Source organism: Drosophila novamexicana, unplaced genomic scaffold, assembly GCF_003285875.2.
Source record: "Drosophila novamexicana strain 15010-1031.04,08,12 unplaced genomic scaffold, DnovRS2.1 tig00000564-arrow-pilon, whole genome shotgun sequence".
In the NCBI taxonomy this organism is placed as follows: Eukaryota; Metazoa; Arthropoda; class Insecta; order Diptera; family Drosophilidae; genus Drosophila; species Drosophila novamexicana.
This window is the reverse complement of record NW_020824810.1, coordinates 971,876-998,055: the sequence shown is the minus strand read 5'-3', so window position 1 is coordinate 998,055 and position 26,180 is coordinate 971,876. Positions and strand designations below refer to the sequence as shown.

Below are 26,180 nucleotides of genomic sequence, written 5' to 3'. Positions count from 1 at the left end.
CATACAAAAACCAAGAACCTCTTTTTCTACCGATCGTTTCTATGGCAGCTATATGATATTGTGGTCTGATTTTGATATAATTTTTCTAATATATAAGGAGCCTAGTAAGACTCCTAAATGCCGAGTACGGTCAAAATATCTTGATAAACAAAAGACTTTTTCATTCAAGAACATACTTTTCGACCGATTGTTCCTATGGCAACTATATGAAATCCGGCTAATCCAGCCGGTTCCGGCATATATACTGCGCGAAACAGAAAGGGGGACTTATGCAAAGTTTCATGACGAAAGCTTTAAAACTGGCAGACAAGTTTGCACAGAAACCGATAGACGGACAGGCGGACATGGCTATATCGAATCGGCTGTTGATACTGACCAATAATATATGTATATACTTTATGGGGTCGGAGAGACAAAAATAAATAAGGGTATAAAAATGTCATAATTGTATCTGTTCAAGTTGGATCCATAGGATATAGTTATTCAAAGCTCGTTAGATTGGTCAATATATTAGAAAAACAAAAGAGTTAGTAACTTGTGAGTTTCAAAAAGAAAAGTAAATAAAGAAGTTTTTTCGAGACAAACTCACTTTTTGACTGCTCGTTCCTATGGAAGCGATAAGTATAAACATATGTCAACATATGTTTGGGAAAACAAAACAGTTTTTCATAAAAACAACTCCTTTCCCTTGCCTGCCATATGATACAATAATACGAGGCGAACGACTGCTATATGCACTGACTGCCACATAAAGTCGAACTGGAACTGGTCAAGCATACACTTTATAGGGTTGAAGATTGGTCCTTCCAAACGATACGCATGTCCCGACAAAATCATAGGGTATAAATGACACACACACGCGCGAATTATATCTTGAATAGTACGTGTGGTACATTTGCATTTGTATTTAACTCTACATGCACTGCATTTGTGTCTGAAATAAGCTGTATACTTATTGAAAATTTGATTCAGAATGGAGCCGAAGCTTAGTCGGAGAAACTGTCGCTCCAGTAGGTTGTCGTCAGGGGTGCCACCGACTTGAACAGATCCCGTCCCTGGCTGGGATGACCTTCCATGGCTTGGCGCTTGACTTTCGTCTCCGAATGGCGATTGCAATTGGTGCTCTGGTGGCGCTGGAGGCGCGTCTGTGTGAGGAACGTGCGCTGACAACGCTTGCACTCGTAGATGATGCCATGCTCATCATGGCTGAGGGCCATGTGCCGCTTGAGCTCGGCGCGCAGCCGGAATATCTGGGCGCAGAGCTCGCAACGGAACTGTGCGCGCTCCGCCGCGTGACGCTCCATGTGCGTCTTGTAGGCGCCACGCACCTTGAACTTTTTGTTGCATATCTGGCAGTGGAATTCATGGCGAGAGTCGTGCATTTTCCGATGCATCACATAGGATTGCTTGCGTGGAAAGCTTAAGTCACACTGGTCGCACTCGAAGGGTCCCTGCGAAGCGGCGGCGGGTGACGTTTGGAGACTGCGCCTTTTGTGGTTCTCCTCTTCTTGACTGTTAGCGCCCGCCGAGCGTTTTGTGCCCTTCTTGCGGCCACGTCGTCTGCCCGGCTTGCGTTTCTCACTGATGTCCGTGTCGGCAGAGTCGCTGTCGCCGCTTGTGGAGCCCGCAACATCGGAGACCTTAAACTCGACATCATCGTTAAGCTCCTCCTCGTCCTCTTCGCTGGCCGAGTCGGAGACCGGCGCATCTATGACCACGTAGCCACGCGGCCGACGCACTTTGTTCTTGCTGCGTGACAAGCGCTTGCGCAGTTCCCGCTCGGTGGTTTCTAGCTGCTGTCGCAGCTTTATGGCAATTGTGAGACTCTCCAGGCAGCTGTTGCATATGAACTGCGGCATAAAGTCCTTAGGCGCTATCGATACACTGGGACAAAGGAGCAGCAACATGTCGGCGGGCGTGCTGCCTTCGCTGGTCTTGGTAAAGAGACTGACCAGCTGGTCCTTGGTGGTGCAGACACGGCACTGTGTTTCATCCACGGGCTCTACCTGGGCTTGCGCTCCAGAACGTGCTCTGGCAGACGCCTCTTCTGTTGGACCTGGCTGAGCATCATCACCTGTGATGATTTCTCCCTCATCCTCTGCCTCAACCAGTTCTTCCACAGCTTCTTCGACAGAATCGTCTACAGACTCTTCGATAGCTTCTTCTACCGAGTCTTCCACAGGCTCCTCAGCTGTCTCACTTGGCGCACTTTCTGCAGCAGCTGATGCTGTTGTAGTTGTTGTTGTTGGTTCGTCTTCTTTATTATTCACCGCCGTTGATGCGTCCTCTTCTACTTCTGTTAACTCCCGCTCGTCATCGCACTCGTCTTCAGCCATTTCGTCTTCTAGATATTCGACTTCGCCCATTTCCTCCTCGCCATCCACCTCCTCCTCTTCGTCATGCTGCTCTGCTGCCACCACCGATGTCTGTGGTTCGACATGCGCCGCCGCATTACCCTAGAAAATGTTAAGCATGTTTTTACTCTTGCGATTTATCTAACACACACCCCCTCCCCACCCTTCTGCGCACCTCTGCCATGTACACAACAACACTGTTCGCGTCTGCTTCCTCTTCCTCTGCAACGGCACTGCTGGCCGCCCACGCATTTGTGGCAGACGCCACCTCCGGCTGCGGCTGCGGCTGAGACTGCGGCTGGGGTTCCGTCTCCACTTCCTCCTCTCCATTCTCAGCCACTCCATTTGTGGTCGCCGCAGGCGTTATTTCCTCTTCCATTTCGTATTTTGTTTTGTGCTTTTTGGCGCCTCAATATTTACGCCGGCCCCCACAAACAGTTCGGCAAGTAAATTTGTTTTCTTTATTTTCACGGTCCACTTTACAGTTTTCAATATACTCTTTCTTCTTGGGGTCTGACGCAATCGTTATAATGTTTATAGCTTGCTCTCTAATTGCACAACTTAACACTGTTTCAAGCGAAAAGGCCCAAACATTTATTAGTTTTTACAAAACAACGCCATATTGTATGAGTACATACACGCAGCGCACAGCTGTTTTGGGTATCGATGCCTGTGCGCATGTCAAATAAATATCGATAGGCCGATAACAACGCATGTTGCGACACGAGCGCGCCAAAATGAGTACGAATTTGAAATGAAAAAAGTAGCGAATATTTAAATGAATTATTTAAAGTGTATTTTGGCAGAAACGCAAAAAGAGTACACGTATTTAGCATATGGCATTTGCCCATTTGCATCACTTTTTTAAAAGAAATTTCCGTTCTGCTTTAAATTCGAATTTCAACCAATTAAAAGCACTTAGCCCCCAACTTACAATATATACAAAGCTATCCATGCATTCATCGTTAAGTATATCTATAAAGTGTTTTTCAGTGAAAATCAAATTCCATGACAATGCTTTTACGCAGCTATTATAATAGCAAGAAAAAAAGTACCCCCCCACATCAATAAAATGGGCCCATTCGTCGTCAAGTGCGTAAACCAAAAAAAATATATAAATAAATAAATATCCAGTGCGGCAGACACAACATGGGCGACATATTTATTTCAATTATAAGAATTCGAAGACCAAAGTGCTGTCACGAATAAAAAATAAAGCAAGAAAATTGTTTATACTGTCAGGCGAAATAATGTTAAAGTTGCCACATCAACATTCAGGAGCCATTCAAAGGCAATTTGCGTTAACAGGTCCCCAAAACACAACGGATTTTTTACATTCCTATAGATATTTTATATATAAATGTGTATTTTTTCTTTCTTGTGATATACGTCAACAATTATCGCAGGAAAACGTGCTCGGCAACTACTCGACATTAACATGAAGACGAACTGGGTTGGCCCGCTGGGAAACGTGTCGTGAGATTTCTGTTTATGAAGATAGCAAACGACGATTGGGATTGGCACAGGAGCAGGCAGAGGAACGGCAACAGCAGACAGGAACAGGTCGTAACTAGATAAATATAGCGTAGCGCTTCCTCTGGCAGTGATAAAAAAGCGCGACCATGTCAACTGACAAGCGCATTCCCTGAACGCACAAGACATCGGCGACACAACATGATTAATTATGCATGAGCTGCCACCCCATCAACCCACTCATTCATCCAGCCACCCAACCGCCCAACCACCCAACCACCCAACACCATACATCCACCAGCGAGGCAGCAAGCCATCCAGAAGACAAACACCAGCATATGTTACCATGTCGGAGGCTTATGCGTCAGTTCTTTGGAGCAGCAATGAAACCGATACCTCATCCTTTATCCTTGTTGCTTTAGGTGTAAATACCAAGGACTTTTTTTGCAGCAACATAAATTGCGCTTTGAGTTTGCGATTTAAACTAGCTTAAATAACAATACCTCCATATAGTATAGCACACACTGCCGCTATTTAATCGTGTATCAAGTAATTTATTGTTTACCTCGAACCTGGCAGCACAAAAAGACAGAAAATAATTGAATTTAATTGGCTTTTTCAGTTCAAAACAACTGCAGTTCTTATTGCGCTTGACAAAGAAGCGCCTAAGAATTATAAATTGCAATTGCAGCATTACACTGAGAAAATAATTCATAGAAGATGACATATCGGAAACTATAAGTAAGTAAAAACAGCAATACATTTAGGATATGAAAGGAGTTTGAAACCGAAACTTTGCACACACAACATTTGAAAAAAGTATGAAATACATCGCAAAAACAGATTGATTAAAAGTTAATCAATTTGAAGTGGATTGCTTAGTAGAAATAATTAGAAATACAACTATATTCCACGAGTTTTCCACATAAGCTGGTGGATTTGCACAAATTCTTCGGAATTGCTAGTGGTGTCTTTTAAAACCCCATCTAGGTTATCGAACGATTAGTAAAAATATGTTTTCCATCAATTTTCCACAATTACTGGTGGAATTTGCCAAAAGCCCATGAAGGCATTCATTTTGATAACGTAAGGTACATCTTAGAGCTCTATCTCGTATGGCCTATGTTGTGCCTTAATCATCAATCAGTCAGTCAGTCCATAAATCAATTAGCCCGATTAAAAGGATTTAAAGTTAAAGGCTTTAAATTGAAAGCTAAGCAAAGCATTACCTTAGATATGTCGAATTTGGCCAAAACGAACAATATTTTCATGTACTTCAAGTTCCCCTCAGCTTTTTATACTCTTGTATCGCATACGAGAGCCAGAGAGCCACAGAGTCGTATAGGGTATACAAATGTTAATGTACTAAACAGAACATTTATACTCTTACTAAATTTCAACTAACTTAAGCAGATTGTAAGCATATTCTCATTTAAATGCGAGCAGAATAGAGAAGAGCATGCATGTTCGTTCGTTGTTATTTTTTATTGCAATAATTTGAAACAATATGTAAACAAGACGTGATAATTTGCGCAGTCATAAAGTTTAAAGTGTTATTCGTGATGTGCGGCAACACGCAAAAGGCCAAAGGGATTATGTTTTTCTCATTTTGATCCCATCCTCTAACTAAAATTAACCCCGCATTACGCATTCAAAATAGGTGCTCGACACTTGAGCAGTAGCTCAAGCGTTTAAGTATCCAATTTGACATTATCTTGACCGATTTAGGCGGCTTTGCTGCTGTCAATATATTTATATCTGCGCCCGTTTGTCTGATGTCTGATGCCGAATGTGCTTGAAGGATAAATATTTTTGTACCTGAAATACGTGCCTCGGCTGCAAGACGAAAGTTTCGATGAGAAAACGTGGATGTAGCCGTATGGAAAACCTTTGCATATCATCATTTGGCACCAGGCAACAGCTAAGTACATATATCAAAATATTTGTATACCCTGTAAACATTAAACCAGAGCAGGTATAATGGTTAAGTGCAAGCGTATGCGACAGTTGGAAGGTGGCAGACTTGAGCATAGATGATTCTATAAATTGACTAACATTCCAGGTTCGGCTAAAAATTAAATGCTCAAAATGATCGATAACTATCGATATACGTCTAGCATGTAGATGCTCAAAACGATCGATAACTTTCCCTTTTTAATTAGCAAAACGATAAATATCGATATGCTGCAGTTTTCAAGACATCATCAATAATTAAAGGCCTAATATGTCAAATATCTTTTCTGTATTGCATTTTAAATGCCCAGGGTATCTTCTAGTCGACCACTCTCCACACACTCTTGTTGGTTAGAGAAATACAATATATAGACGACAAGATAATAAATCAAATTTTCACGTAGCGGCGGAAATCTATCTGGCGAAGATGACTTCAAGCAGCTTGACAAAATAATTTGTGTGCGTCAGGTAACCAAATACACACGTGTGTTGTGTGTCTGTTGTGTGTGTCTGTTGTGTGTGTATGGTGTGTGAATGGGTGTAAGTGGCTAGACACGAGTGGCTGAAGCCAGCTCTGGCATAAGTCAACACGCATAACACAAAGGCATTGAGAACGCCGCAAAGTGTGCAACATTTGTTATTCATTCGATTGAAAAAAGCCGAACTCATTTTGGAACTGGATTCATTCAAGCATTCATTCGTGCTATTCATATGCTGTCACCCAAATGAATCGATATCTCTTGAAATATACGAATAATTAAATACCCAACAGCATTATGTTATTTCAAATTTACATGCCACATTTACTTGCTTTCATATTCTTTCATAATAATTAATCTTATGTAAGCACATGCTTTTAATTACAGTTTAGAGTTTACAAAATGTTGTGCTTAGCGCGTGGCTAAGGCTAATTAATGCCACATCAATCAAGTCTAGAGCATCGCAATAATGATCGTTTGTAAATAGGCTGAGCTTTATATTCATTCCACAAATTACTTGACTCCACACATAATCCTTTGCGGGGGTTCGCCCGCACGGGGCGTATGCGCAACGGCTGCAAGTGCATACATAATAAAAAAGGAAATAAAAATAACAAAAAAAAAAAAAAATTATAAAAAATATAAAGAGCAGCGCCATCAACAAGCTATTTTTTTTATAAGCGTATAATTTGAAAATACCCTCGGGGTAATATGTTTATGCTCAGCTGCTGCCTTTGTCCCTATTGTGTTAGGCTTTCATTGTTGCTGTTATTGTTTATGTGTGTAAATGTGTGTGTGTGTGTGTGTTTGTGTGTGTGTATGCTTTATACAACCCCAAGCACAAATATTTTGTGCTTTACTAAATTTGTACACAGCACAAATTATCTACACGGCCCGAGGGCAGCTTCTACTGTAATTATATATATACAAAAGAGTTTTTTTTTTCTGATTGACACGTAAGAGCTTGAGAATTTATACCAAAGCATTCCTTTGAGTTGGCCATCAATTCGGCAGCTTTGTGCTTTGTGCAAACGTGACGTCACGAGCCGAAAGGCCATTGGTATCTAAGTCGCCGGTTCAAACCCAACCGCAAAATTGCAATATTAGTGCTTGTTTATTTTATCTTTTATTATTCACAATCAATTTTGATTGTTTTAAATGCAAGAACCGGATAGAGTTTCACACATTTCATGTTTTTTATGAGTCAAGCATTTTAAATTAATTAAAGAATAAATTATATTTCGATTTAGCTTAAATGTAGCCCTCATTTATCTTACATCAATTCTGTAACTTTTCGAACGGCTTTCGCCTAATCTAATCCAGCACACACACACATATATGTATGTGAAAGTAATGCCTGGGAATTCGTTGATGTTCATTATTAAAATTGGCTCTGTCAAGTATGCTGGGTGCTTCACGAGAAGCGGAAGGATACGCGTATTGCGGGCTGCGAGCGGGGTTAGATTGTATAACTGCCGGCTAATAAACAGTGCGATAAGCAGCTTTATTTCACTGCACGACCGCCTCATTAGAAGCGCGTACTCGATGAACAATTCATATACCATGGGCCCATATGTCAGATCAAGACACGATTCCCATGAACCACAGCCACAGCAACAAGTACAAGAAGAAGTAAGGGAGAGGGAGTGGGAGCTCATCTGTGCTGTCGTCAGAGCTCGTCTCGCATTTGTCTCAATCAATTAGGATGCTGACAATTTAGTCAAGCTGGCACGTGTCTGTATTAGCATAACGCACATTATATTGAAGACAATGTCTTTGATGGAGCCCACATATAGACGGAGGGGGCTGGGTGGAGGCATATGCTAAAAACGCAAATTCCAATCAAACTTTGGCGCATGTTTAAGCGAGCGTGTCAAATATGCCTAAAAGCGTATGGATTTCGCAAACAGTTGGATCTGCACACAAAAACCAAAACACACACAAAAGACACACACAACACACACACTCACACTGGCAGCTTGTCGCCCTGCAGCTGTTACCACTTTCAGCTGCCTGAAGGACCTTTAAAAGCCAACAGCCCGAGAGTTTGGTTTCCTTTAAACTGATACAATGCGCTGGGTATATACATTGGGGGACATAAGAAGAGTATCATGTTATTAAAAAAACAAAAACAAATTATAATAGATTGGGTATAAAGAAGAATACCTTGTTGTTATGAAAGAAAAACAATATTATAAACAACATCATATAAAAAGATTGTGTTTATATCATGCTAAGCCCTTTGCTCGACCTTTGTCATTTTCTCGGTTAGTTCTGACCAATGGGAATTAGAATATATTTTATTAATAGATGAAACGCAGCGACAAAAGTTTTTACTTTCTTTAAGCGAACCGGTTTATTTGTGAATTCAGCATCCACAACAAAAGGCGACAAAATCGCAATATCAAACGATTTTTGGTCTTTGATCTCGACGCGGCGCCGGACATCAAATAAAAAGCTGGCGGCGGGAAAAACCAAACCGCAAAAATCCAGAACAAAACAAAAAGAATAACCGAATAACCGAATAACATCGGCGTTTCGTACAATGAACCGAAAAACCCGTCTTATGCAAAGGCTCCAATATGCCCCAAAGACAAGAAGAAAAAAAACTGAAAAAATATGTTGTGTACATAATTGAAAAGATGTAGCAGCAAATCCATATAAATTAATATTATAAAAAAAAAAAAAACAAACAAATATTTGTAGAAATATTTTAATATAATGCTGTGTCGCACGATTTGTTTACTTTCTATGCTATTGGATATTCCCAGAGCACGTTTGTTCTTTAGCGAAACCCGTTTTCTGTTTTTTTTTTTTTTTTTTTTTTTATCTTCTTATTTTTTGTTGAGTGTGGCGGGCGGGAGGATTATATATCGGAGCAGATCCCGCATATTTGCGTAGACGCCATCGAAATGAATTGTGGCGTCTGGAAACAAGAAATCAATTCCGAACAGCTGTGAGCTGCGGCTTTTGGCTTTCCCATTCATGGCCGACGCTTGGCGGCATCTTTCTCTCGGCATCAACTTGATATAAATAGCGGCTGCGGCGACTTGGCTAACTATACTTGGCACAAGTCCCAACGAAGCATCAACAGCAACGAAGCATCAACCCAAAAATGTCGAAACTTTATGCAATTGTTTTGGTTTGGTTCGCCGCCGTTTGCCTAGTCCTGACCAATGCAGCTCCAGCACAGCTACTGGACGCACAGACGGCCATCAACAAGATAATAGGTAAGTTTGGGACCACAATTTTCAAGTGAAGTTCTCTTCGGCTAACCTGTGCATCATGTCCTTTGCATTTTGCAGACGCTTACAACAGTCGCTTTCCTGGACCGTCGCAGGTGTATCCCTGGGAGGTGGCCACGCTCATCGATCCCAACACCTTTGTGCCCCGCCAATTCTAAAAGTACCTGAGCGCAAGCCAAACCGTTGACCACCATTTGCTGTGTTTTATGCCTATTGCATTTAGTTATTAGTTCGACAAGAATACAAAAATAAAAATATCAAAAAAAACTAAACAAAATAACAAGTTTTTTCTATCAAAGATAAGCAACAAAGTGCAATATTTCATTTAGCATTTCACACCCGTTTATAATGCGATTAGCTTCAAAAAAAAAAAAAACAGAAATAGTATTTAAATTAATGAACCGACAAAAAGTATCAAAACCCATTAAGCCTATATGAATTTATGGATTTTTTAATTATCCAATTACGACACACAATTAAATAAGAATTGTTTGATGGTCGTCTTCTTCTTCTCTTCGGTCATTTGGGTATTCCAGCACAACTTGTTCCCTCCTGCGAGAGAGGCCAAACAAGTTCATGGCTTGAGTTGAGTGCTAGAATTTATGTTTATTAAATACCATATGCTGATTATGGGAATAACCCGAATCCATTAACTCAAAACATTTTAGTTTTGTTTAGATATGAATTCATAAACAAATTTCGAAAAAAAAAATAAAATAAATAAATAACTAGAATATATATATTTTCCCGGCCGTGTTCTCAATTGTGCTGCACAGTGTAGCTAACCAATTGGTTATTATTAAAACTCCAACACACAAATATAATTGTTCATTCAAGTGGATGCCAATTAGTTGCTGTGAAATGTGCGAAACTATGGCAACTCTGCCGAACAACCCTGCGGCAGCGATTCACTAAAGCATTCAAGGGACCGACACTGTCATATACTTATATGCAGCAAATATCATAGAAAACATTTCAAGCATTTGACAGCAATTGAGTGGTTTTATAAATCGGACATGCACGACTGAAAGATACCCTGATTCCTTGCATATATATGCGTGTTGTTCCCTTTGACCCATGCTATGTGTGGGCAATGCATTCTCGATGAACTCGGTGCTTAAAGTCCGATCGAGTCGAAATTTTCAAGGCTTAAATATGCCATACAAATGTATGCCGAAGCTCAAGGCTCCACTTGTTGCGCTCGGATCTGTATCCGTACATATATCAGCACAAATCCGAATCTGTACAGAATATATATTGAATGAATGATGAATATTGAATGATGATGAATATAGTTATAAGCATTTACCAACAGCATTAACACATCAGCACAAATCATGCTAACCTTTTTATTCAGGTCTGTAAAGAATATATATGCATAAACTATTCACCTTTGGCATTCATATATGTACCAGGCAGACTTTTAAAGCCGTTTCTCCAATCGCCCTAGTGCATGTTTCTTTGAAATTTCATTTCTTGATGCCATTCATCCTCTTCATATAGTAAGTCCTCAAGGTTGTTTAGAATATAAGCTCAAATTATGCTACCCCTTTCTATTTGAGCCTGCAGGGAATATATTCATAAGCTATTCAGCTATAGCACTCAAATATTTAACAACCAGACTTTAGAGCCCGGTTCTTGCTACTTTGAAAGAATTTGTTACATTTCTGATGCTATTTAACTTCTCCTTAAAAGTTCTAGAGCAAGCCAAGATACATGTGTAAACATTTGCTGTCATGAATATTTGTCATGGTTAGTTTCGTCTTCTTAGCAATATTCCTATGCTCAAGCGTGTGTGTGTGTGTGCGTGTGTGTGTGTGTGTCAGTTAGCATTTTCGCATATCCTGGAAGGACATCCTTTTGCAGCTGCAGCTGCTTAGCTTGAAAGCGGTTGCAAATATTATTTAAAGTTTGTTGCCACTTGCCGCAGTTTTATAAAACTCGAAGAGAGTAGCTCTTGAGCTTGGCTAAATAAAAAATATGTCGAACATAATAAACGGAAAGTACATACACTCAGCGAAAAAATGCAGCTCTAATATAATAAGAAACGACTTCGAAGCGTTTTCCTTGTCTTTTGTTTTTAAATGTTTTTAAAATGTAAGCCTTGCTTCAAGTTGCTGAAATCCTGATAGGTGTCTCAAATTAAGTCGCAAGTTTTTAGGCCTTTTTTTGAAACATGAATTTGGTTTTTCATATCTTAACTTAATATTAAGAACTCTTTAAATTTACGTACCAATTCTTAGTTTTTTAGCAAATTTAGCAAATACATTAAGTTTCCAAATTAGAAATATTGCCAATTTTTTTGAAAACATGACATCAAACCCGTCTTGACATGAAAATTAGTTTATATATGGCTGACTCTAAGCTAATACGAATTGAGTTTTTAGTTTCGGACAACGATTCGTAACTAGGTTAAGTAACCCTCATTTCTCTGAGTGTACTTGTGCAGCATATGCCAACTGCCACACACACTCACACCCTACCAAATGTGTAGAAAGTCTGTTTTTGAATGCACACAATTTGAGTGGTGAACTTTTTCGGACAATTTGAAAGTTTGTAAGGCAGATCCGCCAGATTCATTGATGTGAGACTGACAAATGCGCTTTTTGACAGACAGATTGGCTGGTCGAGCTAAACTTTTTCCCGGCATTCCGTTTCGCCATTTTAACGAAGAGTGTTTACGCAGCTCTTGACGTAAATCCAACTAACTACAGCTTTATTTGACCTTCACTGCCAGGGGCCAAATTATTGTAGAGGGCGGTGTTTAGTGTGAGTCGCGGGGAGAGAAGCTGAAATGCACTTAGAACATGCTGATAGCTCGCTATCGCTTGAAGCTGTCTAGAGCTGCTCATCAATATGAAAGCCCCCCAAACGCTACCCACATACATATTTATGACTTGCAGCAATAAAAAGATTTTCGGCTTGACATGAGCTGCACATATTGAAATTGTCGGCAGGGATACCCACCCTACCCCACGCAAACCCCACCAAACGACCTCCAGCCCAGTCAAGTGGCACAAATTGCATGAGCCACACACTATGGCACGTGTGCATATCGTATGAGACCCGAGCTGATACACTTTATGGCCATTGCGGATACAACAGCAACAGCAACAACAACAACAACAGCAACAACAACAACAACAACAACAACGTGCAACAGCAAAGCTGTCTAAAACAAGCACATAAATTGACGTAACTTCCAGCGCAGCATTGTCCTGTGTTCTGCGACGCATCTTAATTATTGCACAACTTTCGGTTTACCAGACAATTGTTTATTGTATCAAGAGGTCTGTCATTTACACGCAACATGCTTATCCAGGTAAAACAGGTAAGAATTCGTGGCAAGCTCTCGTTGCATAAATTCTAGCTTCATTCTGTATAAGCATAAGCATAACACACAAATGCACGCAGCGAATGTGCTTCTTTTTCCCCACGCTATTTATAGTCCAATCTTATAGAAATGTGGAAAGATATCAACAAATAGTAAATTTCAAGCATTCTGCTGTTATCGACGCGTACATACAGAATCAATTAACTCTGCTCGTCATCTTGATCAAAAATATATGTACCATAAGGACTCGCAGAAGCCTCCTCCTGCCTGTTCCATACAAAGACATCTACCCTTTATTAAGTACAGCGTATAAGAAGGGCATAGCGAGCAAATCTCATCCTCTATTATAACCAAAGGAAGAGTTTAGCCAAGGGCTGCTGAACGGACACTGCATAAGCATATTGCGATGCTACACTCAGCGAAAAATCGAAAAAAGTTGTGGCCAAATCAAATAAAATGGTTAAGAAAATCTAGTATAAATGTCTTAAGCTGACAGTGAAATGCCTTTTCAAGAAATTTATCTGAATTCCGACCTAAATACACTACTTGATGTCAGAAATCGATTTCATTGCCTGAAGATTCTAGCTTTAAGTACTTTGTGCTCATTCCCATTTAGTTATTTCACTCCTTCATTTACTTTGGGAATATTCAAGAGCGAACTGTACTTGAAATGTCAGAAAGCAAACGTCATTTTCGTTCGAGTGTAACCCTATAAAAGTTAGATGGCTAGTTTGTAAGTCTAATAAAGACAAATTGAGTAGGCTCAATCAATGGATCTTAATAGTCAATATATGTGTATAAGCCATGACGACATTTCACAAGATCTCGAGAGAGAACAAGTGCAATGCTCATAGAACTGAATGTACTTAATGTGCAGTCATTCGCATCAGGTTTGATTAGTTTGTTTACAACATACTCGAACAGTCTATGCAAACGGGGAGTGTCATTAAATTTGCTCTGGCACTTTAGTCGTAGCTACTTAGTTTTGTTTTATGTGCATAGAAATAGTTAACTTTACGACTATCGTCGCTGTTTTTATTGCTCGCCCACATGTTGTCATCTGTTTGTTGGCAGCCCGAAATAATCTGTCCCAAACAACCTGAATCGCTTAGAAATTCCCAATGGAATGCTTATTTCAAAAATAACCACCAAAACCCGGCCACATTTCTCGCATGTGCGAGGCGTATAAATTTGTTAACAGCTCGAAAAATCAAATATAAGTATATAAATTTGCAATGCAAATGGCAAATCGTTCCATTATAAATAGACTGACTTACCTGTAGCTCGTTATCTTATTTCACTATCTGAACGACGGCTTTAATTATGCAAATTACTGGCGCCAGCAAAAAGTGGTAAAAAATCTAAATAAATAAACAAAACAGAAAATAACGACATGAACAAATTGAACCGTTAAAGAGCAAATGACAAATTACAAGCATATCGAAAAACAATACACACACACACACACTGAAATAAAGGTATATTACGCGTTCATACCCTGTAGAATCACGTAAAAGCCTATTAAGTATAATCGCATATTTTTATGTCTAATACTATAGGCATTATTTAGACCTAGCTACAGGGTATCTGCCAGCGGAGCACTGGCGACAGACGGCTGTTTATACATTACATATGCTTGTAATATCTTTAATAGCTATAATAATAATGCTGCATTTGCGATTACCTGGTTGTCAGCCTGTTTTTTTTTTCATTTTATTATTTATATCAAATGCAAATAATGATGTTAAGTCGGCTTAATTAATTTAAATTCAGACTTTTTACGAGTCGATGGTGCCCGGCTAGAATATACCCTGGCACAACAAGAATTTATTAACTTTTTAGGGGGCTCAAAATCGATTGTATTCGAATTTAGCGTTACGATTTTTGTAATTTCCGATTAATTAGATATCTTGATAAAGAAGAGCTGAATATCCATTTTATACATTAAGAATTATTGATAGTCAAAGACGTAGCTAATGAAGTGGGGCTGGTTATCGGTTTTTATCGATAATAAAGTATATATATTTATCGAATATAAAGTATTGATATTTATCGAATTTACATTGTTTAAAGAATATCGATATTTATCAATTATATAATATAGATATTTATCGATTTTGTAATATCGATAAATATCATTAATTTTCACTCGATAAATATCGATGTTTTATAATCGATAAAAATCGACATCCCGCCGATTGTAAAATATCGATACTATATTTTTTTTATTTTTATTTTTAAAAACTTTTCGATATTCAAAAGCGTAGTTAAAATGTTTACTTATCGATAAAAGTACCAGATAGCACATATATATATATAGTTTTAGTCTTAGAGAACACACCCTACATACAAACGGACAGATATGAACCTATACAGAATATAGATATTCGACTTTCTTTTTCTTAGACGCTTCCCACTGCCAGTTGAATACGTAAGCACACTTTAGCGATGCCCACCGAATAAAACGAATAAAATATGAAGCAAGTAAGTGAAACCTTGAATGTAGCCTGCAGTTTATTTGTCCACAAGTTTCTAGCCCCTTCCCCGACCTCCTTAAAGTTTGCTAAGTATAAATTATGATCTTAATCAAATCAGTTGGAAGCCAAACAAAATTTTAGACGTTCATAAGGATGCAATCAAATTAAATGTTTGTTTACTTTGTAGACAAATTAAAAAAAAAAAAAAAAAAGAAAAATAAATATTATTCAACGTTGAGCAAAATCTTAATTGTTTCGTAAAAAAAAAGCTTTCGGGACGGAGATGGTATTTACAATAATTTTTTCATTATGCAGTGATACAAGGAGTTTCAAGAGCGAGCAAAAGAATCAAATGAACTTTTGCAAAGCAGCCCAAAAAAGTATGCTACAAAAAGTCAATCAGCGCATGCAGAGAAAAGGGAACACATACTGGCCATTGCGTGCGTGCGTGCGTGTGCGAGTGTGTGTGTGTGTGTGTTAATGCGTATGGATTAGTGTGCGTGTGTGTATTTGTGTGTAAGAGATTAGCGATTCAAGTCGCTCAAGTTATAACCGGTTGCGTGTTGCATTAACTTTGCTAATGGAAAAGTTGGCACCCATTAAAGCAAGCAACGAATATCGAATATTCTAGGTAAGCATAAAAGCAGATTGCTCTCAAGGATACCGCAGGATGCGGTGTAAGTGTTTGTTTATATATGTGTGTGTATGTGTGCGTGTATGTGTGTGTGTGTGTGTGTGTGTGTGTGTGTATGTGTGTGTGTATGTGTGCGTGCGTCCACGGTACATTGGTTTTCATTTCACTTAAGCCTTGTTGTGGCAAAACCCAGAAAGCAACCGGCAGCCGGCAGCAACCGGCAGCCGTAGCAACATTTTATGGCATCTTCGGAAAGAGTTTTTTTCCGGTATTTGATTCGAATGGCAGACAAAATGCTGTCTACTTAGGCGCGCAAATCAAATGGATGAGCTCCATAAAAGGCAGGGGTCATCTGGCGACCTTTGACAAACGTGGCGTTACCCAAATCCTTTGACCAGTTTCCAACGAGAAACTCTCAACGTCAGCACAATGTCAGCAACATTCAGCTTTATGATGGCCAGCTCATCAACAGCCTTAGCGGGCGGACATACTTTGACAAAGTGCTACACCTAGAAAAATAAATTGCCTTTTAGGAATCATATTTAGCCATAAAATAGTTCCGAAGGAATAAATCGCTTTATGTGGACCAAAATGGAGTGAATTCTAATCTAGCAAATTGAAGCCCTCGATGAAACCCTACCCAATTCTTTGAACTACTTTTTAGTCGAACCCATTTGAGTCTGGAATTTCAACATTTTATTTGCCACAAACCCACGAATAGGTGGCATTAGAAAACTTTTGCAAAACTCTTAAGATTTTGTTCGCAGATGCCTTTAGCAAAATTCACGAATGTAGCCTTAAGCCAAGGAACTGAACCAGCGCAAACGTTTGTTGTGTTCACAACCCTGATTTGGAGACCACATTTGACCAATTTGTTTTCATATTTTCTCATTAAATAATTCGCATGTTTTGATAAATGAAAATATTCTAAGTGTACAAGCACTTGTGAGTACATAAAAAGCAAAATCATAACAATTATACGCACTCCGAGGCGACAATGTGACACACACAACACACAAACAGAACAGAGTCGAACTGAACTGAACTGAGCTGGGATGAATCTCTCTGTTGGTTTAAGTAGCTCTTAGTTGGGATAATGGGTGCGCGCAGTTGGTACTTGACTGCTGCACAGCCATGACCCAAACATTATTAAATACCAACGTCATTAAGAGCGTTAAGGCGGCGTCTTATTAACATAATCACATCATATTCGCATCTAGATAATATTCAGTCAACAGCAGCAGCCAGAGAGAAAGAGAGCGAAAGACAAAGAGGGAGAGGGAGAGACGCCCCAAAGTCGGGGATCAGCGTGTATATTTCATATTCATTCAGCTGGCAACAAGGACACGAAACGTTTCGAGTCCAACGAGTCTGTAAGCGCATGCAAATACGAGGAATTTGATAAAGACTATGAGTTATCCTTTAAAAAAAATAAGTGTATCTAAAACGTTTAAGCCTTCATTCTTGGGAATTACTAAACTAAACCTACAAAGGCATTTACTCACGACTGCGAGTTACCCTTTAAAAAAGAAAGAGGTTAACTTAAACGTTTTCTCCATCATTCTTGACAATTACAAAACTTAAGCTATAACAAAGCGTACTTAATTGTATGCCTTCGATTTGCATGAAAATCGACTTTTAGTTACCCCTTAAAAAGTGAATATTTAATTGAAATGTTTTATCTTTGACTCTTGGCAATGACAAAACTACGCATGTGTATGCATGTGTATCTATCAGCTTAGATTGTTATACACGCATTCAAAAAGTGAAAAGGGTATATGAGCTTTGAGGCAATATTCAGCATGCTATTCCAATGAACTTTAAGCATTTACTCATATGTGCCCGCATCATATATAGTCTTAAGATCTGATGGTATACGCCCACTGTGGGCGTAACTGAGCAACAATTTGAATGAAAACTATTTAAATTAAACTTAAGAATGGTAATGTTATCAGTTCTTTTTACGTTGAAAGTGTATTAAACAGTCGGTTGCAGCCGACTGCAACATTTTGACATGTTTGTCGGCTTGTTTGCATTTTGATGAGCTGCGATTTGTGAACTAATGATTCGATTTTATGCGCAAGCTATGCTCGAACAGGCCAGATTCCGAGTACACTTTCAGTTCGCAACAAAGAGGCAGGCACTTTGGTCCAATGATACGCTCGATTTGCGCATAATTGTGGGATAAGAACTTGGTCAAAATTAAGTATACGCACAGTTGGCTGGCCGCCTGTTGCTTCAGCACATTTTACAAAACTTAAAAAGCAAATCCAAGCGTATGCTTTCTCTATATCTAAAATGAAATCAAATACCTCAACTAGATGGCAGTTTTGTTGCAGCAGTGTGTTCTTTTTCAAGTTTGTTGCTTACATATGCTCAAAAAAAAAAAAAAATGATTGCCTCGAAAGTTATCCAATATGTCAGCTAAGGGCGGGTATTAAGAGGAATGCGGCAAGAAGACTGATGAGAAGCTAGTCGTAAACAAATTTGTTAACATGAGTGTGTGTGTGTGTGTGTGTGGGCGACAATATTAAATATCACACCAGAGCAAAAGAAAACACACACATACACACACTCGAAGAAAAACAATATTATTTGTGATTGGTGATTTGTTTGCATTGCCAAACCCCATGCCCACAGCTGGCAGAGGGGCATATTCTGTTTGTAGTAAACATCGTGTATGGGGAGTGTCGACTGTGTGGCCAACAAGTGTGAATCATATCAATAATTATTCCGCTTACAAATTTGATGCGACTAGATAAAAGAGATAGTGAGAGTAGTGCTCTGCAAAACAGGCTAAAAGACTTAAGACTAACAAGCAGCTATAAAATTGATTCATTTCTTTGCGATAACTGCTCTCATATTGCCAAAACTTTCATTTCTTTCGATACCTTCATCAACTACTTTCACAAAGGAAATGCGATTTAAGCGATATAGCCTTGATCTGAACCATCTGAGAGTTATATTTCTTGACGCCTTCTTTAGCCACTTGCTTAACTTCGATTTTTGCTATTCATATACCATTGAATGCCATGTACACCATCTAAGAGTTCAATTTCTTAAAACCTTCAACTAATTGCAAAATTGAAAAGGGCTTTAGGCGATGTAGCCGGAATTTCTGTTAAGAACAAAATTGTTTACTATATTTGCCATCTGAAAGAAAGAAAGCAACAATCAGACATCAAATAAAAAAGTTATCGAAAATCAAAAGTTTCATACTAGATCTCAGATCTCAGCCTAAAATCGCTCAGCTTAACCTTTTACAGGGTATCTGCTGGTCTAGGCGCGCCCAACGCCCACCCATCATTGCTGTCATTGTCAAACAAATTTGGGGTGTGGCATGCTGACTGCCCGTGGTGACAATCGAAACCACAGTCAAAAATTTCGCCGGACCATAAATCACAGGGTGTCACGCTCCAGTGTGGCCAGTTGCGGCCACAGACAGTTGTTCCGGCGTCACTCGGGCGACCAGCTCGACATGTATCATTAAGCCTGTCCAGCACAACACAACATATCATATTTTTGTATTTTTTCTGTGCTTTTCTTTAGTTTTTTGTGTTTTGTTTTCGATTCGGTACTGCGTCTTGTCGAGCTCATTCATCAAGCAATGCACAGGACACTTGCTCGGACATGCCCAATGTCCAGCAGCTCCTGTCCATACTGCTGCTGTCCTGTTTATTTAATGTCAAACGCATTTAAGTGTAGTCTGTCGCATCGGTCTGTTTGCCTTGGGCAGGCCAATGTTGTGACTGCAATTATGAAAATTAAACCTTTCGACTTACGAACTGAAGAGTTAATTGTTTGGCTCGTTATAGCTGATAATTGAGACGCGAAATGAGCTCAGTGCATTTCAATAATGGCATTTGATTTGCAATTGTAGCAATAAAATAATGTACACTCAAACAATAAAGGATCTATTTCGAGTTCTGAAAATCTGAAATCAGCTATTGTTCACTTTAAGACTTGAGATATCTTTCTTGCAAGGACACTTTTTCAGAAAAAGGTTTTTCTTTTCGAAAATTAATTTAACAAATTTTCCAACCAAGACATATTGCTTATGCCAGTTTCATATTATTTGGCTGAGTGTAGGCAAAATCATAATGGATTGCACAATTGTTACGAATACAACACCACGAATTGCCTTAAACAATGGGCTTAATATAAGCCCGATGACGATGAAAACTGATTCGCGGCGAGGCATTCAATGCGACTACGCAATAAATAATAAAACGACGTAGACGAGCACGGGTCCGGATTTGAATGGGTTTACAATCCGTCGATGCCAGAGGAACGCGGACAGCTTGAGCGCCACAGGCGCTGCGACGTAATTTCCCATTCTCTCTGTCTAATATGACCGTGTGGCATGCGGCGTGTGGCAAATGCCAATTCATTTAACGTTCATTTATAACGTTTTAATTTATGCAAATTGAAGGTTGTTCGACCAGGTTTTACCGTTAGCAATAATTTGACACATCCTGTTACGCAGTAACAATCTAACCGGAACGCCATTTGGCACTGTCATCATCTGAATATTTTAATATATTCGCCTAGCTGATAGATGAACTTATTACACTGCCCCAGATGGAGAAACTGCCATCTAACCCACTTTTATTTAGCATAGCTTTAGGCTGTAAGCATATAACGGAACTGAATACCTTTACATCGATTACAATTGATTAAGCTGGCGATACCTAACATAGGATACTAAGCGCATTATAGAACATTCTGAGTCCTGATCGACACTTAATAAATTAAATTTTTTAAAAAATATTCGATACATTGTATTTATAGAATGTATGTAGAACAAAGGTACTCAAAGCTAATCAGATATGCTTTATGGACCTTTTATATACATATATATATATATATGGACTATAAATATCGCATTCCGTTGAAAGAGCAGCACGTGCTTGCTGAGTTTGAAGAAGTGAAGATATCTTGAAGAATCGAAAGTTTAACTAAATAAAACACAAATAAGTTGTGGATCCATACTTCTTAGAGAGCTATATGATATAGTAGTCCGATTCAGAGCATATATAGGCAGCATAGTGAAAGGATATGTTCTATCTTCAAAAACAAAAACAGTCTTTTAACTGAATTTACAGCCGATTATTACCTTGACAGCTATATGTAATAGTTACCCGATCATAGTTATCAGACGATGTATATAAAAAGGTCCTACTGAACACTATTAATACTTAACAAGAATCTATATTCTCTATGTAATATGATTAACACAGTTTATATTGAACAAGATGTATATCATTTATGTTATCCGCGGAGCTAGTTACTTAACACTGTTGATGCTTTTCAACAATGTATTATTCCACGGAGGTACTGTTCAGGAATATATAGTCCTTATGTAATCGCCGAAGCTGTCGCCCTCTAAGCGTTACACGATTCCCAACAAAACAAACAAACTCACCGCAAGAGTATTATTTAAGATAAGAATGACAGACTAAACTCTTAAGATGGGCTACAACAAAACGCATATCAGTTAATTATATCCAAAAATTTGATAAGTAAAGCACAATGAGTGCAAAGGTAGCCAAGTTTGGGGCAGACTTTTATGGCTTTGACAGCTGACAGCTTTATTGTGTGCTGTACATCAGAGCAGATGTGCTTCTCAGAGCTTATGCATATCGCATAACTTACACTTCAGTTACTACGATTATGTTTAATTAGGTGTGTTGTTTTAATTGCAGCATTCAAATGCAAATGGCAAATGGCAAATGGGAAATGGCCAACTGCAGACCAAAACTCAATTAAGTAAACGCGTTTTGAGCAATGCCAACTTCAATTAATTGCTCTTGTTCCTCGCATTTGCCGTTCGTTGACTCGACTCGAATGTCGGCAGCTTGAGCCTGGGCACATTGTGTTTGTCTGTCAACTTTTATTTAAATGGATTGATAAGAATGGCCAACTTTATCTTCGTGTACTTAGGCATTAAACCGAGCTGAGGCTGAGCGGAAGGCGTTGATAACAAGCCAGCCAAAGTCAAAGTTAAGTAATTTAATTAAGCACCCAATAATCCAACACTGGCTGCAGGCCTCAGGACATTATATACTTTAAGAGTCGTTGCCATCTATATAAAATATCTACCTTGATTGATTGAATAACTGACTGATTGATGATCAACACAAAGCGAGTGACCTACATTTCTCACAGTAGTAAACTTTTGTTAAGTTATTGAAGGGACTTTGGAAAGGTTCTACTGTCTGATTGGACTGACTGATGGATTAACTGGCTGATTGACGATCAATACACGCCGCAAGACGTAAATCCTTGGAATATACATCTTTCAAAGTCGTAAAGGGTAAGGCGCAAGTGAGTAGCTAAGCATGATTTTGGGAACCTTTTCCTGCCTGATTGACTGACTGATTACTGATTGATGCTCAATACCCAGCGAAAGACGTAGGTAGTAAAAGTTACCATTTATGAGGTAACTGAGCAGTGATCTTCTTTTTTTTTGACTCCTGTCTGATTGACTGACTGACTGATCGATTGATGATCAATGCACAGCGTAAGCCATAAGAGGTCGGAAACTAAATCGTTCACAGCAGTTGCCCTTTATGACGTAACTGATCAGTAGAATGGTGTTTGGAAACCTATCTGATTGACTGATTGATTGATGATTAGCGCTAAGAACAAATCCTTAAAGCTTGGCAACAACATCTTTCACAGTAGTTGCCTTCTATATTATAAAAAACTCCTCATGTCTGATTGACAGACTGATTGATTGATTATCAATGCACAGAGGACGTTGTGAGAGATAGAAAGCTACATTTTTCACAGTTGTTGGCTTTTATGGCGTAATTGAACAGCCAGGCGCGGTTTTAGAAAAAAAAAACTTTTAACGCATTGACAGACTGTCTGATTGATTGAGCGCACAACGCAAGCTGTAAGACCTCGGCAACGACATCATTTAAGCTAGTTACCTTTAATAATGTAAGTGAGCAGTTGGAGCTAAAAAGTGTCAAATGGGTGGGGAACTTTTTCAAGGTACTTTTTCATTATTTAATCGTTTGACTACAGCTTCAGTTTCAAACTTGTTTGTTAAAGTTCATGGAAGTCTGGCATCATACTTTTTGGAAAATCTTCTCCATCCACACCTTGCGGCTTGAAGGTAGTACCTGAATATTTGAATATTGCCACGGTCGGCAAATGGGCTTCCAGCCAAGTGAAAAACTTGCCAGGGGCCAAGCTGCGCAATGCCCGCTGGTGAAATATTTAATGTGTCGGCGCCAGATTAAAATATTAACTAAATTGTTTTCCTTTCTTGGAATTCAGGTCGCAAAATGCGAACTTCAAGCGGCATGCCAATCAGGATGCAATTTAACAACAGCTGTCACAGACTCCAGTCCACGTCCGTTTAATCTAAGCTAAACGGCCAACAAATTTTTTTTTTGCTATCTCATAACAATAATAAGAATTAAAGCAATGGAATTGCTGTGTTTTGCTGGGTTTCCTTTTGAAAAATTTCTCTCGGGTAAATAAGTAAGTGAACAACCGCATGAATAAACAAAAGAGCTCCGGCTATAACCCAGCCCACGCCCACGGCGCCTACTTTGCTGGCTTTCATTGAAAATTATGCAAATGGCATGTGTGTGTGAGTGTGTGCGTGAGGAATTGCTGACAGGCCGGGAATACGGAAAACTGTTTTGACGAGCGCGAATAATCTAATGTAAAAGTGTGCTTCCCTTATAATTTGCATTTTTTTTTTTTCTAAAATAAAAGTTACAAAACTTGACTACACCTTCCCTCAACATGAACGTAATCAACATCAAGCGAGGCTTTAGCCTTTTAATTTTGTTTCATTTCTTTAGTTTCAAGTGTTCATCTGCTGTGAGCTTTTCTGGCTTAGCGCCGCTTTTACCTTTTTTGCTTATTTAAGGTGTTCTCTTGCCCAGACTGCTGCTGCAATAAGCAAGTAAGAGGCTCTAGGTTGGAGTTACCGACTAGGGGATACCCTGAAGCCTCTTCTGTGAAATGAAAGATACTTGATATATATCCTATTTTAAAAGCCTCTAGCTCTTAAAGCATAAGAGATTTGTATGAAAAAACAGAATTTCGATATCGATTTCTTATCGATTGCTTGGAAATGGGGCAAGCTATCGATTATCGAAAACAAACTTGTACTGAGCGAGCACTAGGAGGACCTATGTCTCTAGCTCTTACAAGTTTTGAGATCCTTACGTTCATATGGACGAAAAGACTAACGGGCTATCGATTGCTTGGAAATGGGGCAAGCTATCGATAATCGAAAACAAACTCTTACTGAGCGAGCACTAGGAGGACCTATGTAACGGGCATGTCTAGCTTGATTCTGCTTTAAATGCAGATAAAGAATACATATATATTCTTCATTGGGTCGTAGATGCTTCCTTTTGCCTGTTACATACATTTGCCTAAATACATCATACCCCTTTTTACCTATTTTAAATGGGCTTAGGGTATAAATTATAAGCAGGCCAGATTGTTGTTGGGCGAGATTTTTCAAGGCTTCCTTCTGTCTGCCTTCTGCAGCCGAATGCATAATGAATCAAGTCGCATGGCTGAGGCACAATCTGAAAGCCAAGTGGCCAGCTTAACATAGTTTCACAAAATGAGAATTTCCACATTTTCAAATCGCATTAGGACTACAAATTTGAGCTGAGCTTTAATGAATGTACATGCGAGTTCCTAAAGTAACCGCAACATGTGCCAAACATTTATATTACAATATTTATGGGCCTTGCTGTAAATCGCATTTCTCGCTCCATGGCCTATTTTACGTGCACTCGAATAAATTCAGAAAATAAATTCAACAAGCTAAATATTTTTAGTTATTATTGATAGAACGCAATGAATTAACCTAAAAGTACCTAAAACTTCCTTCTTCCATTAATCGTAGAACTATGCTGAGCCTAATATTTATTAATAAGTTCATTGTGGATGAAATCAACTCTTCTGGGCTTCAGTCCCTTCTGAGTCTCTGTCTCTTCTCTGTCTCTTCTCATCTCTGACTCTTCTCCTTTCTTCTCTAGAAAGCATCCGATTCTGTCCTCCGCAAACTTTGCTATTAACTTAAGTATGGCAAATGCCGTAGGCCCCCTCAAAGCTTTAACCAGGTGATAAATGCAAACGTTAAGCTGCGAAAAGAAAACAAAGTAAAGTTCGCTTTTCCCCTATATTTATTTATGGCAGCACTTCAGTTTTATTCACATTTGCATTTATATGTGTTCTCCCTTATTTTTCTGAGTGTAGCGCATGGATAGCACGTAATGCCGTCATCCATTTATGCCGGAAAACATTCTGAATAAATATGCGTAGCTTAAAAAGTTGTAACAGTCCACAGCACAACAATGTTTAAAACTTGTAGAACAATATTCAAAGTTTATTTATACGCATATTAAAATGTACGTGTGTACATATTTTTAAGAAATCTGTATACATATATATTTATATACCAGTGTGTGTGTCTTCAAAAATTGATCTGTTTACAAATAGAATTTGTTGTACATTTTTCACATTCTTGTGTTGCATCAAATTGTGAATTGATGAAAAATTAATTTCTCGGTCCATTGAGCCAATATAATTTTTTATTGCGCTCTCTGTTAGCTCCCCCTCTATCTCTCTCTCTCTCTCTCTCGCTCTCTCTCGCTCTCTCTCGCTCTCTCTCGCTCTCCCTTCTCTCGCACCGATGTGCCTCCAATTAAGCTGTATATTCGCATATATTTATATATTTTGATTATTATTTATTTGGCTGTCACAGTTGGCGTCTTAAACATATTTCGAATTCGGCGCAATTAAACAACAAAATTCCAATTTTCTGAATTAACCACAACATTTTCTATAAATTCAGCCACGAAAATCTTTTTGAAATATGTGTAAGCGTATCTTCTTGCATTTATTATACCCTGAACCCATTAATAAAGGGTATAAGGGTATATTGTATTTGTGCAAAATGCAAATGTAACAGGCAGAAGGAAGCATCTCCGACCCCATAAAGTATATGTATTCTTGATCAGCATCAATAGCCGAGTCGATCTAGCCATGTCCGTCTGTCTGTCCATCCGTCCGTCTGTCCGTCTGGCCGTCTGTCCGTCTGTCCGTCCGTCCGTCCGTCCGTCCGTCTGTCTGTCTGTCCGTATGTATGAACGCAAGGATCTCAGAACCTACAAGAGCTACAGATTTGAAACTTTAGATGTAGGTGCCTGCGCAGATCGAGTTTGTTTCCGAAAATCGATAA

General features: G+C 39.0%; 3 protein-coding genes across 5 annotated transcripts in view; 1 reads left to right on the top strand and 2 right to left on the bottom strand.

Annotated features, from left to right (window-relative positions):
* LOC115762085 (sex peptide receptor) overlaps positions 1-26,180 on the bottom strand; it is a 101,368-nt gene that overhangs the window by 12,523 nt on the left and 62,665 nt on the right. For both annotated transcript variants that reach the window (XM_030704180.1, XM_030704178.1), the window contains exon 3: positions 14,116-14,199. The gene's annotated coding sequence lies outside the window, so the exon portion shown is untranslated. The remainder of the gene's footprint in view (positions 1-14,115; positions 14,200-26,180) is intronic.
* LOC115762082 (zinc finger protein 316) lies at positions 841-3,010 on the bottom strand. 2 transcript variants are annotated; one of them, XM_030704175.1, is made up of 3 exons: positions 2,993-3,010; positions 2,530-2,921; positions 841-2,456 (listed from the first exon to the last, which is right to left on the bottom strand). In XM_030704175.1, exons 2-3 carry the CDS (start codon positions 2,731-2,733, stop codon positions 987-989), a joined length of 1,674 nt encoding a protein of 557 aa, XP_030560035.1. In that variant the 5' UTR covers positions 2,734-2,921; positions 2,993-3,010; the 3' UTR covers positions 841-986. The 2 variants fall into 2 exon arrangements, with proteins under 2 accessions (XP_030560035.1, XP_030560034.1); XM_030704174.1 differs by lacking the exon at positions 2,993-3,010 and having other exon boundaries at positions 2,530-2,980.
* LOC115762087 lies at positions 9,375-9,712 on the top strand. The gene is made up of 2 exons (XM_030704182.1): positions 9,375-9,489; positions 9,565-9,712. Exons 1-2 carry the CDS (start codon positions 9,375-9,377, stop codon positions 9,660-9,662), a joined length of 213 nt encoding a protein of 70 aa, XP_030560042.1. The 3' UTR covers positions 9,663-9,712.

Coding starts and splice junctions, on each gene's coding strand:
- LOC115762087 (XM_030704182.1), top strand. CDS start 9,375: ATGTCGAAACTTTATGCAATTGTTTTGGTTTGGTTCGCCGCCGTTTGC. Junction 9,490..9,564: donor GGCCATCAACAAGATAATAG/GTAAGTTTGGGA, acceptor TGCATTTTGCAG/ACGCTTACAACAGTCGCTTT.
- LOC115762082 (XM_030704175.1), bottom strand. CDS start 2,733: ATGGAAGAGGAAATAACGCCTGCGGCGACCACAAATGGAGTGGCTGAG. Junction 2,457..2,529: donor TTGTTGTGTACATGGCAGAG/GTGCGCAGAAGG, acceptor AACATTTTCTAG/GGTAATGCGGCGGCGCATGT.